Here is a 26,743-nt window from a genome sequence, read left to right as displayed (position 1 = left end):
CTCATGGATGGAAGTGCCAAGAAGGCACAAAAACAGTAAGTGTCTTGCCGGGGTCATACCTGGCTGGAAACAGCAGAACCGGGAGTCAAACCCCCCCCAAGGCCATGCTGGACCCCAGGCTCCACCCAGCCACGCCCCACCCATAGGCCCCGCCCCTGGCTCCGCCCCAACCACAGCCCCGCCCTTCCTGGCCCCACCCTGTGCGCTAGGTCTGGACTCCACAGAAAAGTCTAAAGCAAAGACCTCGTGAAGGCAAATGTATTTTAAAAATTCTATAGTAGTTGGTGGAAAGCCCTTGCCTTTCCAGGGTGTAGGAGTGCCCAAATCCCTGCTTCTCTCGAGGTGACCCTGTGACTTCCCCGGGGCCAGGCTTGCCTCCCAATGTGACCCGGCGGCTAAGTCGACCTGAGCCTCACCAGCTTCTCGTGAGAAACCTAGTTTCATCGTCATCTCACTCTGAGCAGATCATCATCCTATGCAGTTCCTAGAAGAGTAGTAATGTTTGGTCCTATCAAATGAAAGCTTGGAGTAGCATCTAAAATCCCCGTTGGTACAGGCTTCAAGAGATTTATCCACAAGAATATACACATCGAGATACTTACATTCCATATAAACATGCTCTGGGTCATTAGAGAAAATTTGAACATGAAGGATACGTGCTCTAGAAGGCTGATGTCGAGGGCCAGGTGTACCGGCTAAGAATAGATGCCTTTCCATTTGCTGTCATGTTCTCATGTTTCAAGTGTGCTAGTTGTGATTTCGCTAAGAGAATACACAAGAAACTTTGCTTCTTAAGAGGGGAATGCCGCGAGGGAAACAGAGGGAGGCAAACATTCTTAGTATGACATTTTGTACCATCTCTATTTTCTACTGTGTGTATGTGTTAACCTGTTCAAAGTAATTCATTAAAATTTTCCCCCCAAAGGAAAGTGTGAGGGTCACACGCCCATGACTCTTTTGTTTCAGCTCAGAGACCCAAGTAAAACACCTGCGTCTTCTGCCCTAGGTGCTAAGTTCCCCATTAAGTGGACAGCTCCAGAAGCAATCAACTTTGGATGTTTCACTATTAAGTCTGACGTGTGGTCCTTTGGAATTCTCCTGTACGAAATCGTCACCTATGGGAAAATTCCCTACCCAGGTATCAGTTACTTACCTATTTCCATTCACTTGGTATATATGAGAAAAAAGCCAAGTGGCACGAGTCAGAAAAAGATAAACTTATATCCAAAAGTAAAGTAAGCTTATGGTGCTAGAACTTTATTTTGACTGTCGTTACTGGAAGGTGTCCTAAAATACGCTTAGAAACTTCTCTGCCTTCTTGCCTGATTGAGTGCATATTCTTTTGCTTCGCTAATTAATTGCACCACTTGCTGCCTAGAATGTACCTGGCACCATCACAGGTGTTGCTGCTAAGGATGGATTAGAGGATTAGACACAGGTACCCCTCCCAAGCAGTCCACCTGATGGAGGAGGTTACGGACATGGGGATGAGGGTTTTACAATTCTTTCTCGGTCAGTTTTGAAACAGAAGTTCACACAAGGTACTTTGGAGTCTCTGCCTCGTCAGGAAATAAGCACCTCTGTGTGTGAGTGAAAGATTCTTCAGATCTTTGACTTATTGGACGTGGGGACATCGTTCAGTATTTCCAGATTCCTAACCTCCTCGGAGCCAGATTCTTCCGGCTCTCCCTTTTTCCAGGATCCACGCTGGAATGTGCAAGAAGAGGGATTTTTTTCCCCAAGCTGTCACATTCTTGTTAATGTTTGGCTTTTAACAAAATTAATGGATACGGCCAATTTAAAATTAAATCTTTAATGTTTGAGTCATTCCCTCATTCAAAAACTATCTGAGGGTGCCAGGCACTCACGAGGTGCCCGGATGGAGCAGTGCCAGCTTGTGCCCTTGAGAGCTAATACTTGAGTGGGGAGAGACTGATAACAATCACTAATAATAATCACTGGTAATAGGGCCGGTGCGTAGGATGGGAGGGGCGCCATGGAGGGGGCACGGTGGTGTAGGGATTGGGGGTGGGGTAGGGTTGCAGGTGATCCCGGCAGCAGCAGGGACTCGGTGACTTGACAGGAGGGCCTGGGTGGCCCACGGGGTCCCGAGCCGGGGCAGGAGGCGCGGAGCTGGGCTGGAGCGGATGCGAGCTCAGGGGCCACGCAGGGGCTTCGGCTCTGACTCTAGGAGACCGGAAGCTTTGGGGCAGAGCAGTCGCATGGTCTTCGCGCTCCCGATCACCCTCACTGCTCTCTGGGGTTGAGCCGTGGAGAAGCCGGGGCCTGGGGGCCCCGCCGGAGGGGACGGCCTTCAGCGGTGCCTGCACAGTGGGCTGATCGTACCGCGAAACCCCTCTGGTGCCCGCATTTCATATTCTGACGGCCGCTCTGTTCTAGACACTGAAGTTCATGAATAACACCACTCCAAAAATATGGGGACAGTAGTTCTTGATCAGCCCGGATATCTGACATTATATATCTATAACCTATAACCTATAGAGAAAGATTATACACTCAGACTATATATATATATATATGACATCTGATCAGATAAACATGCAGCCTCACACATGTTGTGTGGTATGTACCACATGCTCCACAGTGATGTGCACACGAGGCCCTGAGGCTCTGAGAAGGGGACTCGTGCCCAGAACTGCATCACGAGCTCCTGGCGGAGCTTCTGCGGAATCCCGGCCTCCTCACTCTGACCTGCTGTGCTCAATGCCCACGATTAGAAAATACTTGGGGTGAAAAACCATAAAAACTATAAAATAACCAGTAGAAAAGCAGTGAGAATCTCACACACACACACACACACACACACACACCTGATAGGACCAACCAGAGAGCATCAGTTGGTCTATTCTGCAGTCTCTAGTCCTCTGATAGGACAAGGGATATGTCATCATTTCGGGAGTTCTGGGTTGATAAGGTTTCCCAGTCACAAGCGTTGTATGTTATGAGAGCCTCTAGCATTAGGACATGTGAACAGAGCGGACAGTCCTACTTACTTAACTATCAGAGGACTCGATTCACAGAGAGCATGGAAACTGGTGAACATAGACAATACATGCCAGTTCCATCACTGTTGTAAAACTGCTTACGACAGGCCCACTGACAATTAAGTTATCGGAGAATATTTTCTTTACCCGGAAAAGTGCTGGATATGTCTCTTTTTTGTGTGGTTTAGAAGCTATATGCCTAGCTTTGCAAAATAAAAAGGCACTAAGAAAAAGAAAAGGGGAATAAAAACAGAAAATAAATAAGAAAGTCTCCTATAAAATGAACAGAGGAAAAAAAAAAAAAGAGTAAAAGGTGTAATATATCAAAATGTTACTATCCTTGAGCAATGAAATAACAGGTTACATTATTTTTTTCTTAATAAATTCCTGAAGTGGCTAACTTTTTACAAGTACCTTTTAATTAAATATTTTACTTCTTGTCTAAAAAATATATTTAAAAAATCAGGTAGTTGCAAAAGGCTTCTGCTGAAAACTTGCCTCCGGGGTCTCACTCTTGCTGGCTCCTCGAAGGCATTGGCTTTCAGGAATCTTGGTTATTTATCCTAATATTTGCTGTTCATAGTTCTAAATATTATACTCAGACTCTTATTTCCTAAGTAAAGATTTTCCTCCATCTTAGTTATTGTTAAATAAGAATATGGTCACATTGTTCTAAGTCCAAGAGGTACAAAGAGGTGTAAGGTGACAGGTGCGTCTGTCTGCAACCACACAACCCCTGCCCCCAAGGCGGCCGCTGTTCTCAGTTTCTGGTGCATCTGTCAGAGACGTCCCGGGAACATCAAGGCGTATACAACTAGGGCTGTACCAAGTACACAGAGTGACTGGATGCCAAAACGATAGCACCCACAGAAAACAAACTCTGGGAAAAGGAGAGTAAAATGTACAGTGTTGTTAATAAACTTATCAAAATTCTAGTCGTCAAATACTAGCAAGTGCTAGTGGAGCATGAGAGTGTCGTTTCCCATTTGCAGTCCTACTCGTTGAATAGACGCCTTGAGCTGCCACAGCTGGCACCACGAACTTCTGTGCACATAGGATGTGATGCAGAAAAGGGCTCTTCCGCAACCTGCTTTTTAGGAAAGGGCTTTGCACCTATTCATTGTATTTGGGGCAAATCTCAAAACTCCTTTGTCTTCGTTTACTGTTGGTCCATTTCAGCCATATTTTATTGTTATGTTTTTAAATGTGTAGCCCCTAGTTATGAATTAAATGTGTAGCCCCTAGATTGTCTCGTGAAAATTGGAGGCATCAAAGTTAATATTCTTCTAGTTCATACCTAGAAGATAGACTCCACTCCAAATAGGGCTTCTTCTTGACAGACTCGTGTCCGAAATATACTTAAATAGCTAAATAAGTACAATTACCAAATTCGTTTATGTTATGAATGGTAGTCCACCAAACGTTCTCGCCTAGAATTTTAAGCAACTTCTTCCACTGACTTCAGCTTCTCGAGTGGCTGGCCTGAAGGCTGATGGCTTCTGTACCTGTCTTCTCCCTAGGATCCCGCTTCCTCTATGGAAGAATTCAAGATCCTTCTTTGTCCCTGGGATTTATGGCCATGTACCTTGGTGTGACACTTCTGTCATTTTTATGTTACGCTGGGTACCTGTTTTGTTCTTTTGATTTGGAAACTTGTAGCCATAGATTTGGGGAAGTTTTCCTATATTGCTTCTTTGAAAATTCGCTCCTCGCCTCTTTCCAAATCCCTTGCTGGTAGGACAGTAGACGTCCTGGGGTGGCCCTCAGAGCCCCCTGTCTACGCTTCTGTCCCTGTCGTCCTGTCCTCTGAGGCTCACCTGCTCCCCTTGCTTCGGTGAGACGTCGTGTGGGAACCAGGGCCTCTGGACCACCGGGCTCGCTGTCAGCATCTACCCCCGGCAGTATCTTCAGGTCTGTCCTCTGGGACTATTTAGTTCCTTCTGAAGAGGATCTTCCAGGCCCTGCCGGTGGGAGTACCGCCTGGCCATCAGCATTCCGGAGGTGCCCTGGGGAGCGGACATCAGTGTCTTTCTTCGCTGTTGTTGTGGGTTTTCTTATTGTGGTAAAAGAAACATAGAATAACATTCACCATCGTAACCATTGTTAAGTGTACGGTTTAGTGGCATTAAGTACATTCACAGTGTTGTGCAACCATCACCACTATTCATTTCCAGAACTTTTTCATCTTCCCAAACTGATACTGTGGTCATTAGGGTCATCAGACACGAAGTCCCCATCCCGCCTGCCCCCGCCAGCCCCTGGTCACCTCTGTTCTACTTTCCGTCTCCAGGCATTTCCCTGCTCCGGGCACTCCTGTAAGTGGAATCGTACAGTACGTGTCCTTTTGTGCCGGGCTCATTTCACTCAGCGTGGGGTCCGCAGGTTCAGCCAGGCTGTGGCCTGGGTCACACGTGCCTCACTCTCCTTGCTCCCAGTTCTCCGCCCCCCCTGCACCCCCTCCACTGGGCCTGGATCTTCTCTCCTTCCGTTTCTCCAGCATTAACCTGGGCACCTGCCAGGCGGGTTCCAGGTCCAGTCCTGCCTGCAGCACCGACCTCAGCCCAGGAGTGCCCCTTCCCAAGACGTGGTGACCAGACATGCACTGTTGACTCCTCTCTGGCGGGCGCCAGGGTCACGTTCCTCCTCTGGGCTCAGAGCACTTCTGCCTCTGGCTGACAGGTGTCTCCTGATTACATCAGAGATGCCGTTTTTCTCTTTCTTGTTCTCTTTTTGTTTGGGGATGAATTAAAGGGAGAAAGGGAGGTGGGGCAAAAAGATCCTTACTTCACTATCTTTTTTTTTGATTGGAGTTTACTTATTTATTTATTTATTTATGGCTGTGTTGGGTCTTCGTTTCTGTGCAAGGGCTTTCTCTAGTTGCAGCAAGTGGGGGCCACTCTTCATCGCGGTGCGCGGGCCTCTCACTGTCGCGGCCTCTCTTGTTGCAGAGCACAGGCTCCAGACGCGCAGGCTCGGTAGTTGTGGCTCACGGGCCTAGTTGCTCCGCGGCATGTGGGATCTTCCCAGACCAGGGCTCGAACCCGTGTCCCCTGCATTGGCAGGCAGATTCTCAACCACTGCGCCACCAGGGAAGCCCTTACTTCACTGTCTTAAAAGCAAAACTGTAGTCATATTTGTATAGGAATTTTCTAAAGAAACCAGAGGGGACCTTTGTGGTTGGGGGTTTGTTTTGCTTTGCTCTTATAAAGAGAAAGGAGGTTTGAAAAAGACGAAGCTTTCGGAAGCATCGTGTCTTTTCTGGCTGCTTCTTGCCAGGTATATCTAGCATCTTAAGCTGTATGTGAACCAGAATCAGGAAACTCATCCTGCTGTAAATGCTCCATCACAAGCAGTGCTCAGAAAAAAATAATCTGCCCTTTTGGAAGTCCCACTGGGCGGGAGACTGCAGTCCCGGGCTGGCTGTACTTCCTTTGCTCACACATACAGGCCCGCTCTGTCGTTAAAGATTGTCCTGGTTCCTGGAGCGCCTGGGCTTCTGTCTCCTGTCGCTAACCCCCGTCCCTTTTCTCATCTCTGCTGTACTGCGTTCTTCTCCCTCCCTTGCTCCTTCACCAACTTTTAGTCTCTGCCAATTCCTACCAATTCCAGATGTCACCTCCTGCCCACCCCCCAGCTCTGTCTCCTGAGCTGGCTTCCCCACTGGGCTGTGTGCCATTTGAGGACAAGACTCTGTCTTAGTCATCTTTGTATCTCTCAGAGCTTAGTGCCAGCTCATGACCCGTAGGAAGTACTCACTACACGCTTGTCGAAAGGAGGGAGGATGGAATATGAAGTTGCTTGCCTTTAAAGATCACCAGCCAATGGGTGTTTGCTTTCTTCAACCTAGCAACAGACCAGCACCGGGTTTAATCTTAGGGTTCGGTCAAGGTCTCTCTCCTCTCTTTCTTTCTTCCATCAGACTTGTCAGTTGATAGCCGTATTTTGTTGGTAGATTTACTTGTACATAAAAAGACAGACTTCAGATTTCCTTCTTTTTATTCCTCTTATCAAGTCAAATTCCCCAGGCAGGCTGGAGCGTGCCTGGCCTTTGTCTGCATCATTGAGAGAGTTCTTCGGGGTTAGGAGAACATATAAGAACAAGGAAGAAAAAAATCTACAGTGCAGCAGTGTGGGCCCTAGAAAGGTTTATTTATCTTCTGTGGGCGCGTTCTGACCTTTTATTGCAACTGGGGCTTCTCCAGGAAGGAGGTGAAAGAGATATTCCTACCCAGCCTTGCAGGTCCAGCTGCTATTTCCTTTATCCTGGATATTAATCCTCCTGCCAGGACCCCAGAACTTTCCCCAACGCCCATGTAGAAGTAAACATGGATATTTCTTCAGAAATTTATCCAAGTGAGCTTGGCTAGTTACAGAAGCCAGAGTACTGCTGAAGCCACCTAATTAATGGAGACCAGAACCCCAATTAAAGAAAGCGATGCAAATCAGCCCCTTGGCTTCAAGCAATGAGAAGCAAGTGAAGTGTTCCAGTTAGAACTTTCCCGTTACACAAATATTTGAAGATGATGTTTCAGAAGTAGACTTGAGCAAAATTAATTCACCATGCAAACAACTTTCAAGAGATCTTAACAGTTATAAGGTTGGCTTGGATCTTTCCATTTCAAAAACAAGGGCTCTTCCAAGACAGAAATAATCGTGTCTTTTTTCAGGGGTTTAAATCCAGGCAGGGCCCTTCAGTCACTGTGTCCTTAGAAGAAGAAAGGTTAGTTAAGGGCAAAGGAGTGCAGAGGTCACTGATTATGACCCACGGTAAGAAATAGACAGAAACCCGCTCCATATATAAAACGAAAGTTTCACAAAATCACACTAACTTTTGCCATGTACAGCGCACTCTGATCTTTTCTATTTTACTCTGTTATATTGGTAATTTATATTTTAAAATACTGGTAGCTCCCCAAAAATCAACTTATTGATCCCAAATGGGTGGTGACCCACAATTTGAAAAACACGGATTTGAGAATAAATTCAAAAGAAGGTTCTGTTTCCAATCAAGTCAAAGACGTTTCCCCTAAAGTGTCTAGTTATCTTTTAGGATCTTTCCCGTGACCACTAGTGGTAAAACCTCTGGCTATGGAAAGGAGATAACTATGGAAAGGAAATGCTTGAGATGAATGGAGTTCCCCGTGTGCCAGATATTATATGTCTTCTACGCATGAAAACATTCCGCATGAGATGCAGCCCCTCACTAGAGGAGCTCATGTCCCTACAGAATAAGGCAGCCACAAAATAGGCAAAACACCCAGACGTGGGTAAGTCCTGCTAAAACTGCTAGGTGGGCGTGGGTCGATACCCCATTTTAGCACTGGAGGAAAATGTTAGTAAAATGACCTTTTTTTCCTTAAAGCTATTCTCGGTATCAAAGATGGACAGTTCGGCATCTGAACTACCCTGAGACATGTGACCATAGTAAAAGCCGTCCTCCACGGTCAGCTCTCTTGCAGAGCCCCGTAGGAATAGCGGGCGGCCTAGTTCCCTCGCCGGCTGTTGAGATGTGCTCTTTCCCGCAGCCTGGTGGACTCTGCGTCTTCCTGTACTGAAGGCCGGGACCATCTGAGGAGTGGGAATTAAGCAATTGGTCCGGCTGACTTAAGGATCCTGACTTCTTTAAGTACACTTACGATGAAAAGCTAATTTTGAAAAAGTATTGGTATGAGATACTATACGGGAAAATGATTTTTTTGGTATTACAGGTAGAAGCTGGAAAAAAAATACTACAAAAGAAAGTGAGATTAAGTGTTAGGATTGGGCTTGTTCATTCACAAGGTCTGTCAAGTCCAGTGTCCTTTTGTCATTAGAACTCACTTTGTCTTCCATTTACCACGTTTGCCTGTTTTCACTTTGGCAACTGAATGCTGCCTTGATCTCCTTCGTACTAACATTTATTTCATCGCTTACAGAAATTTCCTTAGCCTCTGTACCAGTTTTCAGAGCTGCCAGCACAAAATACCACAAACTGAGTGGCTCAAACAACAGAAACTTATTTTCTCCTGGTTCTGGAGGCCGCAAGTCCAAGATCAAGGTGTCGGCAGGCTTGCTTTCTCTCGAGGCTTGTCCTTGGCTTGAGACAGCTGTCTTCTCCATGTGTCTCCCCGGGCCTTTCCTAATCTCTTCTTATAAGGACACCAGTCAGAGGCAGTTAGGGACCACCCTAAAGGGTTCATTTTGACTTGGTCACCCCTTTAAAGGCCTTGTCTCTCAATGGTCACATTCTAAGGTCCTGGGGGCTAGGAGTGCAGCATAGGAGTTTGCAGGGGAGGGCACGGCGGGAACACAGTTCAGCCCATGGCAGCCTCCGAAGCTTTGCTTCAACCGCTGATGCAGGAGGTGGGCACCCCTGCAGTGCGTGAGCCTGGGTCAGGCTTCTAAATGGTACCTGTGGTTTCTCGGCCTCAGGGAGAACTAACGCCGACGTGATGACCGCCCTGTCGCAGGGCTACAGGATGCCCCGCATGGAGAACTGCCCGGACGAGCTCTACGACATCATGAAAATGTGCTGGAAAGAAAAGGCCGAGGAGAGGCCCACGTTCGACTACCTGCAGAGCGTCCTGGACGACTTCTACACGGCCACGGAGGGCCAGTACCAGCAGCAGCCTTAAGGCGCAGGGGACTCAGGCCACTCACGGGACGGCTGCCTTCCTAAAAGGAAAACGTAACAATCCCTGCTCACTAGTTATTTCCTGGGCTGGGGTCACCGGCCACCCCTGCTTCCCACACACGAGGCTAACACTCAGGAAGAACACCCCCCCCCATGGGAAAGGATTCTGCTCTCCAGGGCCACTGCCCACCAGCGCGTGGCCTGGCCTGTTCCCCGTGGGCAGTCCGGCCTCGCTAGACCAACATCTGGACACGGGCTTCTGAGAAGAAAACACCTGTCCCACCAAAAGTGCACCCATATCGGCCTCGTGTTTACAAGGGGATGTGTGACTCAGAGGTTCAGAGGCCATTTCAGTAAATCCCAGACAGGAGCACAGCTAAACTCACTTATAAAAGTAAAATAACCATATGCCTTTCGTGACGCTTCTTTGTATTTTCTCTATGCTTTAGCTTCTTTGTTTAAAAAACAAAAAAATTTACTAATCCAACCTGTTAGATTTTGCAGGTGAAGTCAGAAGCTTCAGTGTCGTTCCCAGATTTCAGTGATCTCCCACCCCCTGAAATCTGAGACTGTTCAATGTTTCCTTTGGTGGAGACCGCTCAGAACCCCAGCTGGGAGGAAGGGGTCTCTTTTCTTGAAAGTGTCACCTGCAAGCAGACAGGGCAGCCCTGTTAAGCGACGTGGACCTCCCCCCAGCAGCCGGGGTTTGCCCAGACCACCCTGGAAAGGAGCTTTAGAAACTGCTCCGCCATAAGAAGGAATACTTTTTAATGGTTCAGCTTTTCAATTCCACAATTTCCTGTATCCAGACTTTTTTGGACAATGTAGTTTGGAAGAACGATAAGATTCTGATCTCTGCAGAAACTTCTAGGGCCTTACAAAACATCAGAATTTTCTTTATTGCTTCAAATGATTTTGAATATTGTTTTAGTGATCAAGTATTCATTTTAGTCATACTCTAGGAAGTAAAAGAAGTGCCATATTTGGGGGCTATTTTTGTGATTCAGCAATCTTTTCTAAATTGTGTAAGGTCTGTGTGAGACTATTTATATGAAGATATGATGGAAAATAAATGAGTCAGGAGGCTCAACTGAGCCACTGGAGCAAGAGAGACACGAGGTTTTGTTTATTAAATTTTTCTACTGTAAGCTTTGAATGGAAAATGCTCTATCACATCACATTTCACTTATGCTGTTGTGTATATACCTAATATTTCAATTTTTGATTTTATTTTAATACACCCGGCCCAGTAACATGAAGCTTTTCACTGGTGTTTAACATTTCCTACTGTCATCAATATAAAAATGAGTACCAGTTGGTGGGGGTGGGATGAGAGGTGATTCCATTAGATACATCCTTTAAAAAATTGTGTACAAGTTCTACCTCCATCCTTTGAGTGTTTTCACATTGGAGAACTGAGGAATTGCTGGGCTGGACACCTGATTATCCCTTTATGGGGGCCCAACAGGATTTGTTTTCAAACAGGCTCAGCAAGCACCATTACAATTTCACTTTGTTTGTGTTGCCTAGATGTTGGGTGCCTGGGGAAAGGGATGGAATATTTTGCTTTCCCTAAATTTTAACTTCTTTTCCTGTGTGATCATTTTTTTTTTTTTAAAAAAGGTCCTTTCTAAAACAGTCTAAAATTCTCAATTCACAAGAGCCGTCTTCGCAAAGGTGAACTCTTATCATCTAATGCCTGCACAGCTGGTCGCCTGATTCGCCACGGTGCATCTTCTACAAACACCCACCTGTTCACGCTTTAGTTCAGAATCACACACGTGACCCAACGTGGAGAGAAAGTGTAAGGAATCCCTAAAGCAAAAAGAAGTCTCTAAGAAATTACTAAATTCATCTTCACCGTGTTTTTCTCCTCTCAATTCTGCTTCCTTTGGCCATTTTACTTTCCACTGCCCCCCTCGGTCAAGTCTGTGCTCCTTTGCTCCCAGCATCTCTTCCGCCACCTCGGGCCTCCTGGCTTACTCTCAGCCTGTGCCCATACACAGGGCGCTCGGGGGACAGCACGCACCGTTAGGGTTCCTGGCAGGCAGAATCAGGGGCTGGGTAGGTGTTTGTTTAATCTCGGTGTGCAGAGGCGTGCAGGCTGGCTTACATCTTCACGTCCCAGGTCACTGAGAACTTGAAAAACGGAATCCTCACCCCCACCCCAAGACCGTGACTCTGTTGTTTTGCCCTGGGGGAGCGGGGAGGGGATGTGTCAGTGTACTTGAAAAGCTTCCCAGTGAATTTAAGGTGAGTATAATGCATGCCCAGGCTTGAGAGCCGCCCCCCAGCTTTGACCCATATTGCAAAGTGATCTGCTCAAAAGAAGACCTTCTCTTTCCCCAGATAGTTCAGTTTCCCTGAGGAGGATGTAGTCAAAAAGGAGGAATAAGGAGGAGGAAATGTGCCTTTTTCCTTCCTTAGGTACGGAAAGCTCACAGAACCCAAAGTAAAGCTCGTAGGCCTGACACGTGTCCCGAGGAGGAGGGGACACTTGGTACTTTTGTAGCCCCTCCAAGAAGGCCTCCCGAGGTGCTGTCAGAATCCCACTGGGAAAGCATGTTCAGGCCTTCTTTTAGGGGACACACTATGTACACCACAGATACCTTGACTCCTGTCCCAAGAGTGTAGAAGGGGGTCAATTAAAGGAGGGGCCATATTTACTTGCTTACACACTGGGAAAGATCAAGGGCACTGAAACATAAGTATAAGCTCATTTCTCATTTTGCCTGTGGTGAAGGCTTTCCCTTTGCTCAAACAAACTACATCCTGGGCAGTAGCTGCTGAAAGGTACTCAGTAGCAAAACACCAGCATCTGACAAGCTTCACTGAATTAAAACAATTGCTCAGCCCCCCACCCTTATGATTTTAACTGTCACGTTCCACACCCAAGCTTCCTGTGTTCTCTGCCCAGAGCATCTCTCAGATGAGCTCACACCACCCACCTTTCCTCTTCTGTTGGTTGAATGAGACTTCAGTTCTCTATCTCTACACTGTGACTACCTGATGAACTGAGGACACCTTGCCATTCTTCCTGATGGGAATGACGACTATAAATACACAAAGATACCCATACACCCACCATTCTCTCCTTGTTCTCTTCTGTGCTTTGGCACTTAAAAAAATTACCTTGAACTCACACAATCACTCCTGAAGTTCTGGATGGTACTAGCACTATTGCATGGCTGAGAAATCAGAGGCATTCAGGGCCACAAAAGGAATAGATTGGCTTCTCTTCATGTTTTCTTGCAAAATAAAACAAGTGAAATACCTTTACAGTGGAATATTCCTGACTCAGTTGGATATTCTAAGTGGGCAAAGGAATTACTTTAAAAATGCCCCACTGGAGTCCACACAGATGTGAGAGGAAATTTCTTCTAAAAATTTTAATTTGGGGAGAAAAGTCATGCAATAATTTAACTCACCATTCACACTTTTTAAAAAGACAGCTTACAGAGACTATGCTTTTGAATAAAATGCTTTGATAACATTTGTGCTCCATTTCGTATCATGAAGCTGTATTAAACTGATAAAATTTTATCCCAGAAAGTTCTAATATGATAAATGTGTAGGAGGAAAGCCTTCCAATTTAATTTCCTGTGTTCTTAAGAATCTAAATACTTTGAGTAGGAGCGAGTGCCAAAAATGTCCCAAGGCTCCCAAGATGGCCACCGAGTGATAGTGAATATTTCCCTTAAATCTGGAAATGATGGGGGCAGTCTTGGTGGCCTCCATCTCTAGGCCGTTGGAGAGATTTGTCAGATATAATCTGGATTGGCCAATGTGCAATGTTAATACAGAACTTCTAGAACCAAAGGTGGCTTTATTTACAGCACCAAAAGTCAATACCGTGTCACAAAGCAAGAAAACAATCTGTGAATTTTTTAAAATTACACTTATGCTGGGGCTCAGACAAGTCCTTAAGCCCTCATCTGCTACCCTCAGGGTCAGATGTGTTTTTGATTTAAGGTTTGTTTTTTGTTTTTGTTTTTATTTAAAAGGTTAATACAATGAATATGCTAAATATTTGGTGGCAAACCCTCAGTGAACACTAGAGAAGAAACCATTAATCAAATAAAACATTTCTGCAGAGAAAAATGCCTGAATTCATAGGAAGTGGGATGAATATAGCCTATAAATAGCTCTGGATCAGGTTTTACCACCAAATGAATTCTTGAAAAACTTGGTTTGGAGTATTTTGGGCTTTTGCGGCGAAGGGGACGGGCCAGAGGGCTTGAAGGGCAGGCAGGACCTTTCAGTGTCAGTGGTGAGTCCAGTTCAAACAGACGACACGGGGGCTGTGGTTACTCAAAACTCATCTGATGCAGCCATGTTCCAGGATGCAAAGTATTTATGCATCTCTTTGAAACAACATAGTCATTAAAATACTCTCTGATCAAATGCACTTCAGGGAGGTCTGAGACTTTGCAGTTCAAGTGAGGAGAGAGGTCTAGTGGTTTTAGTTGCCCACAGAGCTGCCAGTGAGCTGTGGTTGCTGAAATAAAGAGTGCAGTAGCTGGCAAAGGATCACGAACAAAAAGAGATGCTCTTTCACGAAAGTCAGACCATGCGGGAGCGTTCCATTCAACTCTGAGCTCTAGATGGCGGACTCCCAAATCTAAGTGCCCTGAGAGAGTCTCTCTGATGTGGGCAAGCGGGGACATGTGACAGAACTGGGAGCACATCAGACACGGAAGCCTTCAGACTGTCGGTGGGAGCCAGAGCCCAGGTGTTTTGATGGGAGAGATAAATCACTTTAAAACAATTGCCCTGTCAAAGGATTATCTTTTGAATCCTTCTTTGTAAGACAGTTTTTCCCCAGAGCGGATCATCACTCCTAATCTCTTTTTTGCCCATGTACTTAGTTTTGAAGCAGGTTCTCCATGGGTTAATAGTGGTCATTCAATACGCTGCTTTGCTGAACACGGTCCTGAGCACAGTCTCAGACGGCCGGCTTTAAGGGGGCAGGTGCAGAGATGACAGCGCAAGTGCAAGAAGACTATTCTAAGGGAAAAATAGGTACAGAAGGTGAACAAGGTCATTCTGAGGAGAGACCGCAGGGCTGGTTACAAGAACAGGCATGGAGGTAAAGCGAAAAGGCTTCATAAAGAAGTGACATTCAGGATTGGCTCTGAAGAGGGACCGAGCGCCGGCAGCAGAAGAAGAGGCTGCAGGGAGTTTCAGAGAAAGGCTGCGGCGAGGGGGGAGGTGGGGCAGGGACGTCGGGGGGCTTCAAGGACAGAGCCCCCCAGACGGGTGGAGCTTGGGCGTGATTCTCAAACTTGAGAGTGTCTCAGAATCACCTCCTTATCACAAATCCCTGCCTCCTCATCCCCCGCTGAGATTCTGGTTCTGGGCTGGAGGTCTGGGGAGGGGCCCGAGAACGGCAGCTGATACGCCTGGTCCTGGGCCACCTTCGCTCTGCAGGGGGGCAGCGCAGTCAACGGGGACGAGGCCCCACGAGGAGAGAAGGTGGAGGCCCAGGTAAGCCATGCTGGCAGCACTATGCATTTGAGAGCCTGGGGGCGGGGGGCGGTGGCCCAGCTCAGAGCTGATGCCCGTGGCCGCTGCCCGTGGACGGCGGGGCCACACCGCCTGCCTCCTGGCCCAGCTCTGCTCACTGAGCTCAGCTCCCAAATAGGTGTAAGATTAGAACTCACTTCATGTGGTTGCTACAAGGAATGAATGCAGTAACATCTCATTATGGGTCAGGCACACAATTAAGTCAATGTGTTCGTGAAATAAAGACGTGATGAAGTCCAGTCGGCCAGCAGTGTGAGGGATGGATGGGCAGGAAAGCCCAGGAGGAGGCAGTTACGGCAGGAAAGTGGAGAAAGGCTAAGCTCCCAGACTCCCCAGGGCTGCTCTGGGGGACCCTGTGGACGCAGACCACCGCCCTGACCCTTGCCCGGCGCCCAGAGATCGGGTTTCTCTAGATTGGGCGGGTTTTTTTTAATTTTTAGCAACCTCCCCCATCTGTGATATTGATTTAAATATTCAAATTATAACCCTGAGAAACTCAACTAGGGAATTAGATTTGGGGGTTGGCAACAGTTATGGGTTGACTTGTGTCATCCCAGAATGGTATGTTGAAGTCGCAACCTCCAGGACCTCAGAATGGGACCTTGTTTGGAAACAGCGTCAGTACAGATGTAATCAGTTAAGCTTAGATGGTGTCCCGGGTAGGCCCCTAATACCAGACCATCGTGGGAGGAAACAGAGCACACGCAGCGGGAGGGCCGTGTGAAGACACCAGGGAACACGCATCTGCAAGCCAAGGAGAGGCTGCACAGAGCTTTCCTCATGGCCTCAGAAGGTCCTCCTGGTGCCCTGGGAGGAGACAGCATCGCCCAGAGCTGTCTGCCCTGGTCACCTGCTGACACCGGAAGCTGTGCCCTGCTCACCTCTGGGGACGCTCCTGCCCCAGCCCAGAATCTTCAGGGACCTCTATCAAAGCCAGTGGGTAGTTTGCCAGGGCTGCTGTAACAAGTACCACACGCGGGCAGCTTAAACAACAGTCATTCACTTCTCAGCATTCTGGAGGCTGGGAGTCCAAGATCAAGGTGTCGGCAGGGTGGGCTCCTCCTGAGGCCTCTCTCCTGGGCTGGCAGACGGCCGCCTTCTCCCTGTGTCCTCACTTCGTCTTCCCTCCGTGCACATGTGTCCTAATCACCTCTCCTTATAAGGACAACAGTCACATCAGATGAGGACCCACCCTCACAGACTCATTTTAACTTCGTTACCTCTGTAAAGACCCCATCTCCAAACACACTCCGAGTTACTGAGGGTTAGGACTTCACCATATGAAATTTCGGGGGACACAAATCAGCCATAACACTCAGTCTTGGGAACTAGAGAACATGAGCTAGAAAGGTGAACAGATGACATCCAGCTGCACTCAGCGTGGGACCAGTTATGAACCAGGCTTCCCTGGGACACGTCAAAGCCGGCTCACCACTCAGGTCCTTCCTGCAGCTGCCAAGGGGCCGAGGACCCCACACAGCCTGGCCTGGCGGCTGGCACCGCCCATCCAACCTAACCCAGGACGCCCAAACCTCTCAGAGCCTTGGCTCTCCCCAGTCCTACCCTGCCGTGAGCACGGGGCCATGGAGGCGAGTGCATCCGGTCCCCAGTGGGCTGTGTGCTGGGGTCAGCGAGAAGGGCTGCCACCAGAATCACTGCACAGACAGACCACGCTGTGAGGCCAAGTTTACCAAGACGCGGGGTGTGGGGCTTGCAGGAGAGGGCAGGAGAGGGCAGGGGAGGGCAGGAGAGGGCAGGAGAGGAACAGCCCAGGAGAGGGCGTGCCCGCTGAGCCCACCCAGGGCCCAAGAGCCCCAGAAGGAGGAGGAAACGGGACAGAGTGGGCCCTACAGCCAAGGTGATAACCTTGGGGCATCTCTGCTTCTCGTGATGGGAAAACGCAAGGAGCACGTGGGTTTCTGTCCGCGGTCACGTGCACACGCACACACACAGGTAGCGGTTATCGTGGGAAGCCGTCATCTTCCACTGCATCTTTACTCCAAGGGACATGTAAGTATGCCAAGCTTTTTTTTCTTTTTCGAAACATAGCTATTTTGGGAGACAGAACACTTTCCTATTATTTTTTGCCATAGTCCTCAGAAACTGTAGTATTTTGTTGTTGATGTCGTCATTTAAAATGAGTTCCTTTTCCTAAAGAAGCCAGAACTCGTGGACGGGAAATAGGATGAATTAATCTCCACTATGGGAAACGTATACCAATAAAATACCAGCTATTCATTCATGTATTCAATCAACGGCTAGCTATCGATTACCTGCCCTGTGCCGGGCACCATGCTGGGTGCTGGACTCGTTGGAACGTACTTCATTTTGAGGACACCCGGACCAGAACATCCCCCCACCCCGCTCACATCCCGCAGCCATTTACGCTGTCACTTACCTCTCTGAAGAGCAGCTCCCCATCGGTCAGCAGCTTTAAAAACGTCCCAGCCGTACTCCAAAGAGCTGCTCGGGCCTGTAGTAGGAAAGAAAGAAAAAGAGAGTGTGAAAAACTTAAAAATCAGAAGAAAACTCAACTCCGAAAAATCAAATCAGGGACTTCCCTGGTGGCGCAGTGGTTAAGAATCCGCCTGCCCATGCAGGGGACACGGGTTTGAGCCCTGATCTGGGAAGATCCCACATGCTGCGGAGCAACTAAGCCCATGCACCATGACTACTGAGCCTGAGCTCTAGAGCCCGTGAGCCACAACTACTGAGCCCACGAGCCACAACTACTGAAGCCCACGCGCCTAGAGCCTGTGCTCCACAACAAGAGAAGCCACCGCAATGAGAAGCCCGCGCACAGCAACGAAGACCCAACGCAGCCAAAAATAAATAAATAAATTTATATATTAAAAAAAAGAATCAAATCAGAATAAATATTTTTCTCCTTGTTAGTCAATAGTGTGACAAAGAAGCCCTTTGAGGAGTGAATTCACACATATACAAATTTCTGGGACAAGAGCTGTGGATGAGAAAAGAGGGTCCCCTCTCCAGGAGGACAAAACTGAAGCAGGAAGAAGTGAAAACCCCTCAGGCTCCTCACAGGAGAATCAGGGGTGAGGATTCCCCGCCAGACACACGGCCCCAAACCAACATCGACAATGTGCATGAGGTTTAACATCTGAATGTGAATCCCCACAATGAAACTCCCATATTTATTACACCACGTAATGCAAAACAACGGCTGGATGCTCTCCTTTGAGAGAAAAATAATTTTAAAACAAAAAATGACAGAAAGAAATTTCTTTTTATTCTTTTAATGTACAGCCTCCTTTCAAATGTAGGAGTCTAGCTTCTGGTGTTTTCAGGTACCTGTGTTAACTTTTTAATGAACATTTTGGACAGCACAGTAGTGTAGTTAAGCAGAGATCTTAGGGAAAAATATGAATTCTCACTGTTCTGCCCACTTACGAGAGCTCTTGAGGGTTTAGGTGACTAGTACCACTCAGGATGTGCAGTCCCCTCCTCCCGTCCTTTCTTGAATTAAGTTGAATTAAGTCGGTTGCATAATTTCTCAGTAGAGCAGTGAGAATTCATGCTGAGAAGGGTGACACCCAGGCTCTGAACCAGATGTCATTTCTATGAAAAGCTTTATTTCTTAATAATCGGCTCATTTTGTTTAGCTTCTCAACCAATGAGCCCTGCCTTATTTGCATAGTCTGGACAATATCTTCCCCTTTCTTTCCCTGGGTTAGCGTCATACAATTTGCCCAATTTTGTAAAATCTAATTGTGAATCAAGGGCTTCAAAAATATTGCTGCTCTTATCGGACCTAGCTCAACTTCTAGAATTCTTAAATATGTGAAATAATGTAAAAGTGCTTAAAGACCTAATAGGCTCAAGTGTACTCATTTCATCGCTATATATAATTCCAAAATACTGAAACAGATAATTTCAGTAGATAACTTATTCAGTCCCTATGTGTTAAAGGCCTGCTCTGAAGATACTTATGAGCCAATTCAACTCTAAAGGCAAGGTTAATCGAACGATGGAGGACTTTTTAAGTGATATGTACATAATAAAATAGAAAAGTATCCACGATGTATTGTTAAATAGAAATAATCAGAATACAAAATTATTTACAAAGAATAAGTAGAGCCGTTTTTTAAGGAGGAAATGTCAAAAACTATGCAAAATAATAAAAATGAGAAAATAAAAGAAACACTTTAAGGGAACACACAAATAACAAAGATTGAATTGGGCTTTTTCCCTTCTACTTTCATGTATCTTTCAATTTTCATTATTAACATATTACTCCAATAATGGAAAAGAGACATGCTCACAGAATAACGGAGCTAAATCCTATTTGTAGACTGAACAGAATCTATTTAAAAGTTTAAAAGTTGCTTAAAAGAAAGAAACCACACTGATGGGGGCATATGGGGGTATGTCAAAGGGACACAGAAGCCAGCTGAAAGATCTCCCAAGGGCCAAAGCTGGAACAATTTGAGTAACAAAATAAAGTAGTACTGGGTTATAAACCAGAGGGTAAAATAAATAGTCATGAGTCTACACCGGTATAAATAAATAATTCCGTAAATAAATGGAGGAGAAGAGACATCTTTCCCATGCAGAAGATTTCCAGACAGTTAATGTAGATACTCTGCCTTCAAAGAGGTGAAGCTTCACGTCCCCTCCTTAAGTGCGCACTGTGCAAAGTGACTTGCTTCCGAGGAAAAAGTACGGAAAGGGAGGGAAAAGGTACCTTGATGGTGGGGAAACCCGACAAGCACCCCTTCAGCCGGGCGACCAAGGTCAACATGCACAGTGACTGATCATATCAACGGCGTGACACCAGGTGATGAAACAGCCCGGCACCTCTGTGGTCCTCCCCCACCAAATCCATAACCCGGCTCGATCACCAGAAAAGCATCGGACACATGCAAACTGAGGGGCATCTTACAATATTCCCAGCCAGTAGCCTCAGGACCGTCAAGGTCATCAAGAGGAGCTGGAGGAGACAGGATGGCTACATGTACTGTGGTCATCTGGATGGGATCTTGGTACAGAAAAAGGATATTAGGTAAAAACTAAGGAAATCGGGATAAAATCTGGACTTCAGTTAATAGTAAGTTATGAACATCACTCCGTCAGCTGTGACAAGTGTTACAGGATGTTAATACTGAGGAACTGGGTGCAAGGTGTACTAGCTTTGACATGTTTCTGTAAATCTAAAACTGTTCTAAAGTTTATTAGCAACAACAACTGAAAGGTAAACAAGTTCCTTGAGTCTTCGTACCCGGAAGCCATAGTTACCAACCTGTCATTTACTCAGAGCTGCGTTATTCAAGAAGTCCAGTTTGTTACAAGTGTAGGTGCTTATTCATAAAGTTAACACTTCATTACGAACAGAAAGTGAAGGGAGTATTTTTATCTGACTTCTGGAAAACACAAAATAACACACATATCCCTGACAAATGGGTTTAAAGAGACGCTAGGTCAATTCTAGCCAATTCCTGCGGAAGACAGCGCCACCTAGTGTTCCGTCACGTAAATGAACCAGTGGTAGTTCTGGTTACTTCTCTTTCGTCGGCTATACATTACCTTAAATCCGAATTCAAAACTGAAAAGAAAAATGAAATGGAAGCACATTTCCCCCATCCCTCCCAGAAGTCCTTTTAATACCAAATGACTTGAGTAATCAAATTGCAATAACGTGGTTTCATTTATAGCCTCAGCCTAGAATCTTTCTGTTTATAAGATAAAGGCCTGATTTTCAAAACTTCAGTCCACTAATAATGTGCATGAAAGATATCATATCAGAAATACAAACTGATGAAAAAGTGTAATAATATAGCTGCTTTTAACAGTTACAAAATAACTTAAGCCTTATGAGATAGCAGCTCTTAATTCCAAGTGTCAGTTCTAAAAACCATAAAGCTATATATTAATATTGTGTTATTTAACCCAACACTTACATAAAGTTTCCTTGTTTAAAAAGTCCATGCTTATATTAATATCAGATTGTTATTCATAGAGTTATACCTTTATTAAGAATAAATGTTAAAAGAGGAAAAATGGGGTCAATTATGGTCTAAAACGTCTCAAGGGAAAAACCTCAAATGATTAATTAACATATATTGGTTTTAAACCTGAATGTTTTTTCAAAATGTGTCATAGCAAACACAGCTGAAATAACTGGCACCTTTCAATTGCAAATAACCAAAGTAGCAGTTTGCCTAGAATATAAATGGCAAAAATTTATTCCCCCCACTAATTTCCTATGTACTTCGCATATAGAATAGATGGAAAAAACTCCACTTCACTTATTAATTTGATTGACACTCCTTGCCCTCTTCTGACCACAAAGGCATGTTAAGTTAGGCCCCTGAAGTGATTATTTCTGTCTGTCATACCTTGGATTAAGAGATATGTCCTTGGATAAAGAAGTCATCTTCCATAATGGAAAAGAATGTGAAAAAGAATATGTATATATAACTGAATCACTTTGTTGTACACCTTGGAACATTGTAAATCAGCTGTACTTCAGTTTAAACAATAAAAAAGAAGTCATCTTCCAGTTAAGATTAGTTTTTGCTTTTGTTTTTCAGATTTCACTAAGATTTAGTTAAGAGAGAACTTAAAGGCCCTGTTAACAATTTATCCAGGTTATAATTTATTCTAGCTTTTTTCGTTTGTTTTTTCACACAGAAATTTCCCTTAGCTTTGGGGCTTAATCATTTTCCTGACACCAAGCCACTGACTGTCCAACTTAAATGATGGTACCTGAGGTGTGATGTGACAGCTGGCAATTTACCCCATCGTAATAGCTGATGTCTTTCCCCTAGGAATATTATAACTAACCAGCTACCAAACAAACAAACAAAACCCAATAGTGAAATGCAAAACGCAGAGCAGAGAGGCGTGGGTTATTTTCTCCTGAGGAGAGATTTCAGCCTGCATGGTCATACAGCACAGCACAAGGATTTGGGCAAAACCCTGAGGCTCCGTCGGCCTTGTGATCGCTGGGAACTGCCCCCTTCTTCCCGGGGAAGCGTGTGTGCCCCGCCGGGCACCGTGGCTCTTGTGCGGGGCCCTCACCTGGGATCCGGCTGCAGAGGCCCAGCCGGAGCCTCCCCCTGCCCTGAGCCCACGCCAGGTTCTCTGGGCTGCATCTAAACAGGTGACACTCAGGAGATGAAACAGGGGTGGTCTCCCCCTGGTCCAGAAGGCAAAAGCCGAATGCTTTTCCTGGCGAGAGAAACGAACAGAACACGAAGCTGCCTCACCCAGGGGTGAGTCTGGAGCAGAAACCAGGAGTTAGAAACGGAGTCAGCAGCCTGATCCCGCAGCGGCTCTGGCCTGGGCTGGGCACCTGCCCGCCGGGCTCTAAACAAACAGCGGGGATTTGGCTAAAGAGGAGACCCAGGACCAACAGGTGAGCCGCGACAGGGCGGCGGGCAGAAGGCCCCAGAAGTCCTGGCCCAAGGGGCTGGGTGCTTCCTCCTGCCAGCACGCTCTGGGCAGTTACTTGAAGTCCTTCGGACATGCTTTCCTTTCACGACAGGAACGGATCAGAACAACCATCACATTGGGTCCATGGCTGAAGCGGACCAAGGTCAGCCGGGAGAAAAGACCGGCCCCTGTTACACAAAGGAAAACACCTTTGACACCCAGGCCCTAGAGGAAGAATAGAGCCTGGGTCTTACGATGATCAAACACGGACAGACGTTTATTTTATGGCAACACAGGTTTTATGATTCTGAAGATTTTGCTGTTTTCTCCTCCAATTCTAGGACGTTACAAAGACAGCACTGGAGCTGCTGTTACCTGTCTAATAAAAGCTGGGAATCCGTGCATTCCTTTCAGAGTCTGTACCGTGAATGCTCTGTACTGTGTTGCTTTTCACAGATTTAAGGGTCTCCTAGCATCAGAGTCTCAGGACTTTGAGAGGGTGGGAAACAGGCCCCAGACAGGCCAAGGAGAGGCGGCTTTTCCCGGGACAAAGCACCAGGAGAAGGAGCTGCCTCCAAGATCACCTCCAGCAAAAACAGACACAGAATGACCCTGGCCGGGGCTTTAACAGGAGCGGGCTGGAGTCTTCGTGGTGCTGGGAAGGAACAGCCTTTCGCTGCGCTAAGATGTTCTCTCGCAGGATAGTGGGTCCTCGGTTAGGAAGACAGAATGCATCCCTCTGTGCTCTCCTGAGAGAGTGAGGTTTCAACAGATACACTCCTCCCTGCAACTCCCAACAGCAAAAGGGATGGTGAGTTTAGCTGCCTTTTCTCTGAGAAACGTCCATTCACAATGATTATAAGTTGATTTTAAAATAAATGAAAATTAGAGACAATAAAAACATTTCCCTGTTCATTGAATGAAGTAGGATTTCGGTTTTCATGCAGCTCCTCGCCATTTTGCTGTATGGCAACTTCAGCAATTGTTCATTGATTTTGCAGAATTGTATACGTCACTGTAATTAGAGTAGATTTGAACCGTTTTCATGCCTTTCAGTGCCATCTGTAGGTGAGCTGAGGTCACAGAGATTTATAATTGAATCGAGTCTGGAGTACACGTCACCGCAGGTGTGAACACAATTCCCCATCAACTTCCCCAGGGAAAGATTCATGACCAAGGGGTTATTTTATTAAATTTTCAAGTAAAAAAAAAAAAAAATCCCTCAGGAATCTCTTCAAAGTTGCAGTAAAATTGTGCAATGCTTTAAATTCGCTCTAATAAGTTTCATGCCAATCCTGAGTCCCTGGGATTCATAAAAACACATATAGTGTGCTGTGAGTTCTGGAACCTTCTGGAGAACGGAAGAGATGTTCTCCAGGAAGCAGGCTGGGGAGAGAGGGCAGAGAGGGTCCTGAGGGCTGGTTTAAATATTCCCGCCAGCTTGGCATCCCGTAGCTTCTGCTTCAAGGATCTTCTGGTTGTGACCAACTCTCCAGATTTGGGGCGGGCGGTTTGCCCTGTGGCTGCAGTTCTCAGATGGGTACAAGGAAATTCTTCGATTTTCCATTTGTCCAGATTTTTCTTGTCATAGGAGGGGAATAACGACTTCTGAACTCTTTACCTGTCAGGGCAGAAACCACATCAGCATTCTGGATCACCTTGGCAAACACGGCTCTTAAACAATGCCGCAGCTAGGAAATTAAAAATAGAGAAAGAGGAAAATCTACTCTTCTGGTTGCAATTGATTTTCATAAGGCCCATCTGAAGAAACATTTGAGAACCAGATGAAGAATATCTTTGAAGTGGATTTGGAATTAAGCAAAGCAGAAAGGAATCTCCTAACAGTAGGGTGACCTTATAACTTAGCATCCAAACTAGGACATTTTTGAGAGTAAAAGGGAGAGGTTTCATTAATTACATGGGGAAAATTCGTGCATCTCCTTGGATTTTAAGTACTGTCTACATTTATTTAAAGATGAAAAATAAGTTAGCATCTGTTATTTACTAGAGCTGCTTTCTAACAAAAAAACTTGTTTTATTGAGTGTTACTAGATTCTTTACTGTAGTCACTTTCAAATAAAAATCCTGGCACTTCTCCAAGGTTGTCAATGCCAGTATTCTCAGATCTTTAGTCAGAATTAAAACAACAGAGAGTCCTCTTATGATTACGGAGTATAACACCATTCCTACTAATGGTGCTCTATAGTCACGGGAGGAAGTTCGCATCACATCCATTTAGGATTAGGGAAAAACTATTTCTCTTTAATATAATCATAGAATTCTAGAATTCAAAGCTGAGATCTCACTTAGTCTCAACCTTTACATACCAGGCATCTAAGTCCCAGAGAGGTCAAATCACTTGCTCAAGGACAAACAAGAAGGAAGAACAGAAGTGGAACCCACGTCTCCCGATACAAAGTCTTGTGCACTTTTCAGCTCCACGTTGTGTGCATGTTTGCATATGTGTAGTCACGATGTGCCCACTGCTGTGAGATTCTCATCACAGACTCTGGCTTTCTTTCATGCTGCCTGGGATGTAATGATCAGAATCTTCCTTTTTTGGACATCTTCCATTTCATTTGTGGATTTCTTGGTCTATCACTTGGTAATATTAATTATAGTAAAAAGACTCTGTATAAGATCTACCCTCGTAACTGATTTTAAAGTGTCCGATGCAGTATTATTATCTATCGGCACAATGTTGATCTCTAGAGCGCGTTCATCTTGCATAACTGACATTTTATACGTTTCACTAGCAACTTCCATTTCCCCCTCCCCACATCCACAAATAGCCACAATTCTCTTCTTTGCTCCCCTGCGTTTGACTGTTTTGTTTTTATTTTTATTCTCTGATTTTACTTCATGCCAATACTGTGGAATTTAAATATTTTTTGTCCTGTCTCTGATGTGATTATCTAGTTTTGTTCCTTGTTTCCTGTGTTTTATTTTTTGCATCTTGTTCCTGTTTCGAAGGCCTTGAAGGCATTGGGGCTCGGGGAAAATCGTTTCTAGTTTAGAGTCTGATATTGTGAGGGAAGCTTTTCACATCCAGACAGGGATGTAGCTGTGGTTGAGGCTATCCAGCACCCCTATAACTGGTCAAGCTCTACCGTTTCTACCGCTTGGAGAACGAGGTGAACGTGGGTCTCCTAGGCCACTGGGGATGCTAGCGGGACGTGCACTGGAGATGAACAGGACTTTCTGTCCCTTCTATTCCAACTGGAACTCATTTGAATGAAAAAAATGTCTGTGTGCCAGGCACTGTGTGAATTGCTGCCATGGTTCCCGATGGAGTAAAACACATCCCCGGAGAAAGCACCATCAGCTGCAGTCCACTGGTGGTAGGAGGTGTGGGAGATACACAAGTTAGCTCAGGACCAGACTGAATTTGCCGTTTACCTAAGAGCGCTATCAGGGGTTCAGTGAGAGAGCGTTTCAGTTCTGACGTCTCCGTTATCAGGTTGTCACACAATTCACCTGTTGAAGTGTCTCCCTCCCTTCCAGACACAAGCTCCTCAAGGCCAAGTCTGTGCATCCTGGCCTGGCACAGAAAAGATGCTTCATAAGTGCTTGTGGCTGGAGGGGAGAGGTGCAAGCAGTGCTATGGGGATTCAGAGGTGGGTGAGAGCAGGGCGATGTTGGGCAATCAGGGAGGGCTCCACAGAGAAGGTGTTCTTTGAGACAAACCTTGAAGAAGTGATAGGATCATAACAGACTCAGATGGGAAAGAGGCAGAGACGTAAGTATAGGATACAGGAGCAGGGAAGGAAGTCACTTGACCAGAGCTGATGGCTGGAGAGGAGGGCCGGAACCAGATTACCAGGGAGATGGTGAGTGGTTTGTACTTAATTTGATCCCGATGGTTCATCAGGAAGGCAATCTGATGAAGGTGTGTTGGATGGATTAGAAATAGGAGGGGCTGGAGGCAATCAAAGCAGTTGGGGTGCTACTACAGTAGTCCAGCTGAGAGCTGAAGAAGGCTTCAGGAGTGATACAGAGAAGGCAGTAGAAGGGATGGAGGGCGAAGATGTTTTAAAGTTGGGGTCTGAAGTTCTTGTAATCCATAGTACCCTAGAATATACCAGCCCAGGAAAAAAAATAGGATGAAAATAACAATAACAAAGGAATACTTTTCTCACCCTGCTCTCCAAATGTTTTACAACCTGGGGTCTGAAGTTCTTGTAATCCATAGTACCCTAGAATA

At 46.0% G+C, this 26,743-nt stretch overlaps 2 protein-coding genes and 1 long non-coding RNA gene across 9 annotated transcripts in view; 1 reads left to right on the top strand and 2 right to left on the bottom strand.

The window, feature by feature from the left end:
- LYN (LYN proto-oncogene, Src family tyrosine kinase) overlaps positions 1–10,766 on the top strand; it is a 111,304-nt gene extending 100,538 nt beyond the window's left edge. For all 4 annotated transcript variants that reach the window (XM_082364748.1, XM_082364745.1, XM_082364746.1 and 1 more), the window contains exons 12-13: positions 1,007–1,138; positions 9,417–10,766. In XM_082364748.1, coding sequence (XP_082220874.1) covers positions 1,007–1,138; positions 9,417–9,619 — 335 coding nt within the window. In that variant the 3' untranslated portion in view covers positions 9,620–10,766. The remainder of the gene's footprint in view (positions 1–1,006; positions 1,139–9,416) is intronic.
- LOC309615329 (uncharacterized protein) overlaps positions 1–26,743 on the bottom strand; it is a 56,030-nt gene that overhangs the window by 10,204 nt on the left and 19,083 nt on the right. The window contains exons 2-5 of one of the 4 annotated variants that reach the window (XR_014236745.1): positions 22,186–24,160; positions 17,543–17,617; positions 16,026–16,299; positions 13,592–14,625 (exon numbers count right to left, since the gene is read on the bottom strand). Coding sequence is in view for 2 of the 4 variants with exons in the window: in XM_082364806.1 (XP_082220932.1) it covers positions 13,926–14,116; positions 17,543–17,617 (266 nt within the window). In the remaining 2 variants the exon portion in view is untranslated. Of the gene's footprint in view, positions 1–13,591; positions 14,626–16,025; positions 16,300–17,542; positions 17,618–22,185; positions 24,161–26,743 lie in introns of those variants that run through there. The other 3 variants (XR_014236746.1, XM_082364806.1, XM_082364807.1) reach the window with 3 other exon arrangements.
- LOC309615339 lies at positions 1,798–9,410 on the bottom strand. The gene is made up of 2 exons (XR_014236754.1): positions 6,808–9,410; positions 1,798–5,011 (listed from the first exon to the last, which is right to left on the bottom strand). It is a non-coding gene; the product is annotated as an uncharacterized lncRNA (long non-coding RNA).

Source organism: Balaenoptera borealis (assembly GCF_965194805.1).
Source record: "Balaenoptera borealis genome assembly, chromosome: 17".
Taxonomy (NCBI): domain Eukaryota; kingdom Metazoa; phylum Chordata; class Mammalia; order Artiodactyla; family Balaenopteridae; genus Balaenoptera; species Balaenoptera borealis.
This window is presented reverse-complemented; position numbering and strand designations above follow the sequence as displayed.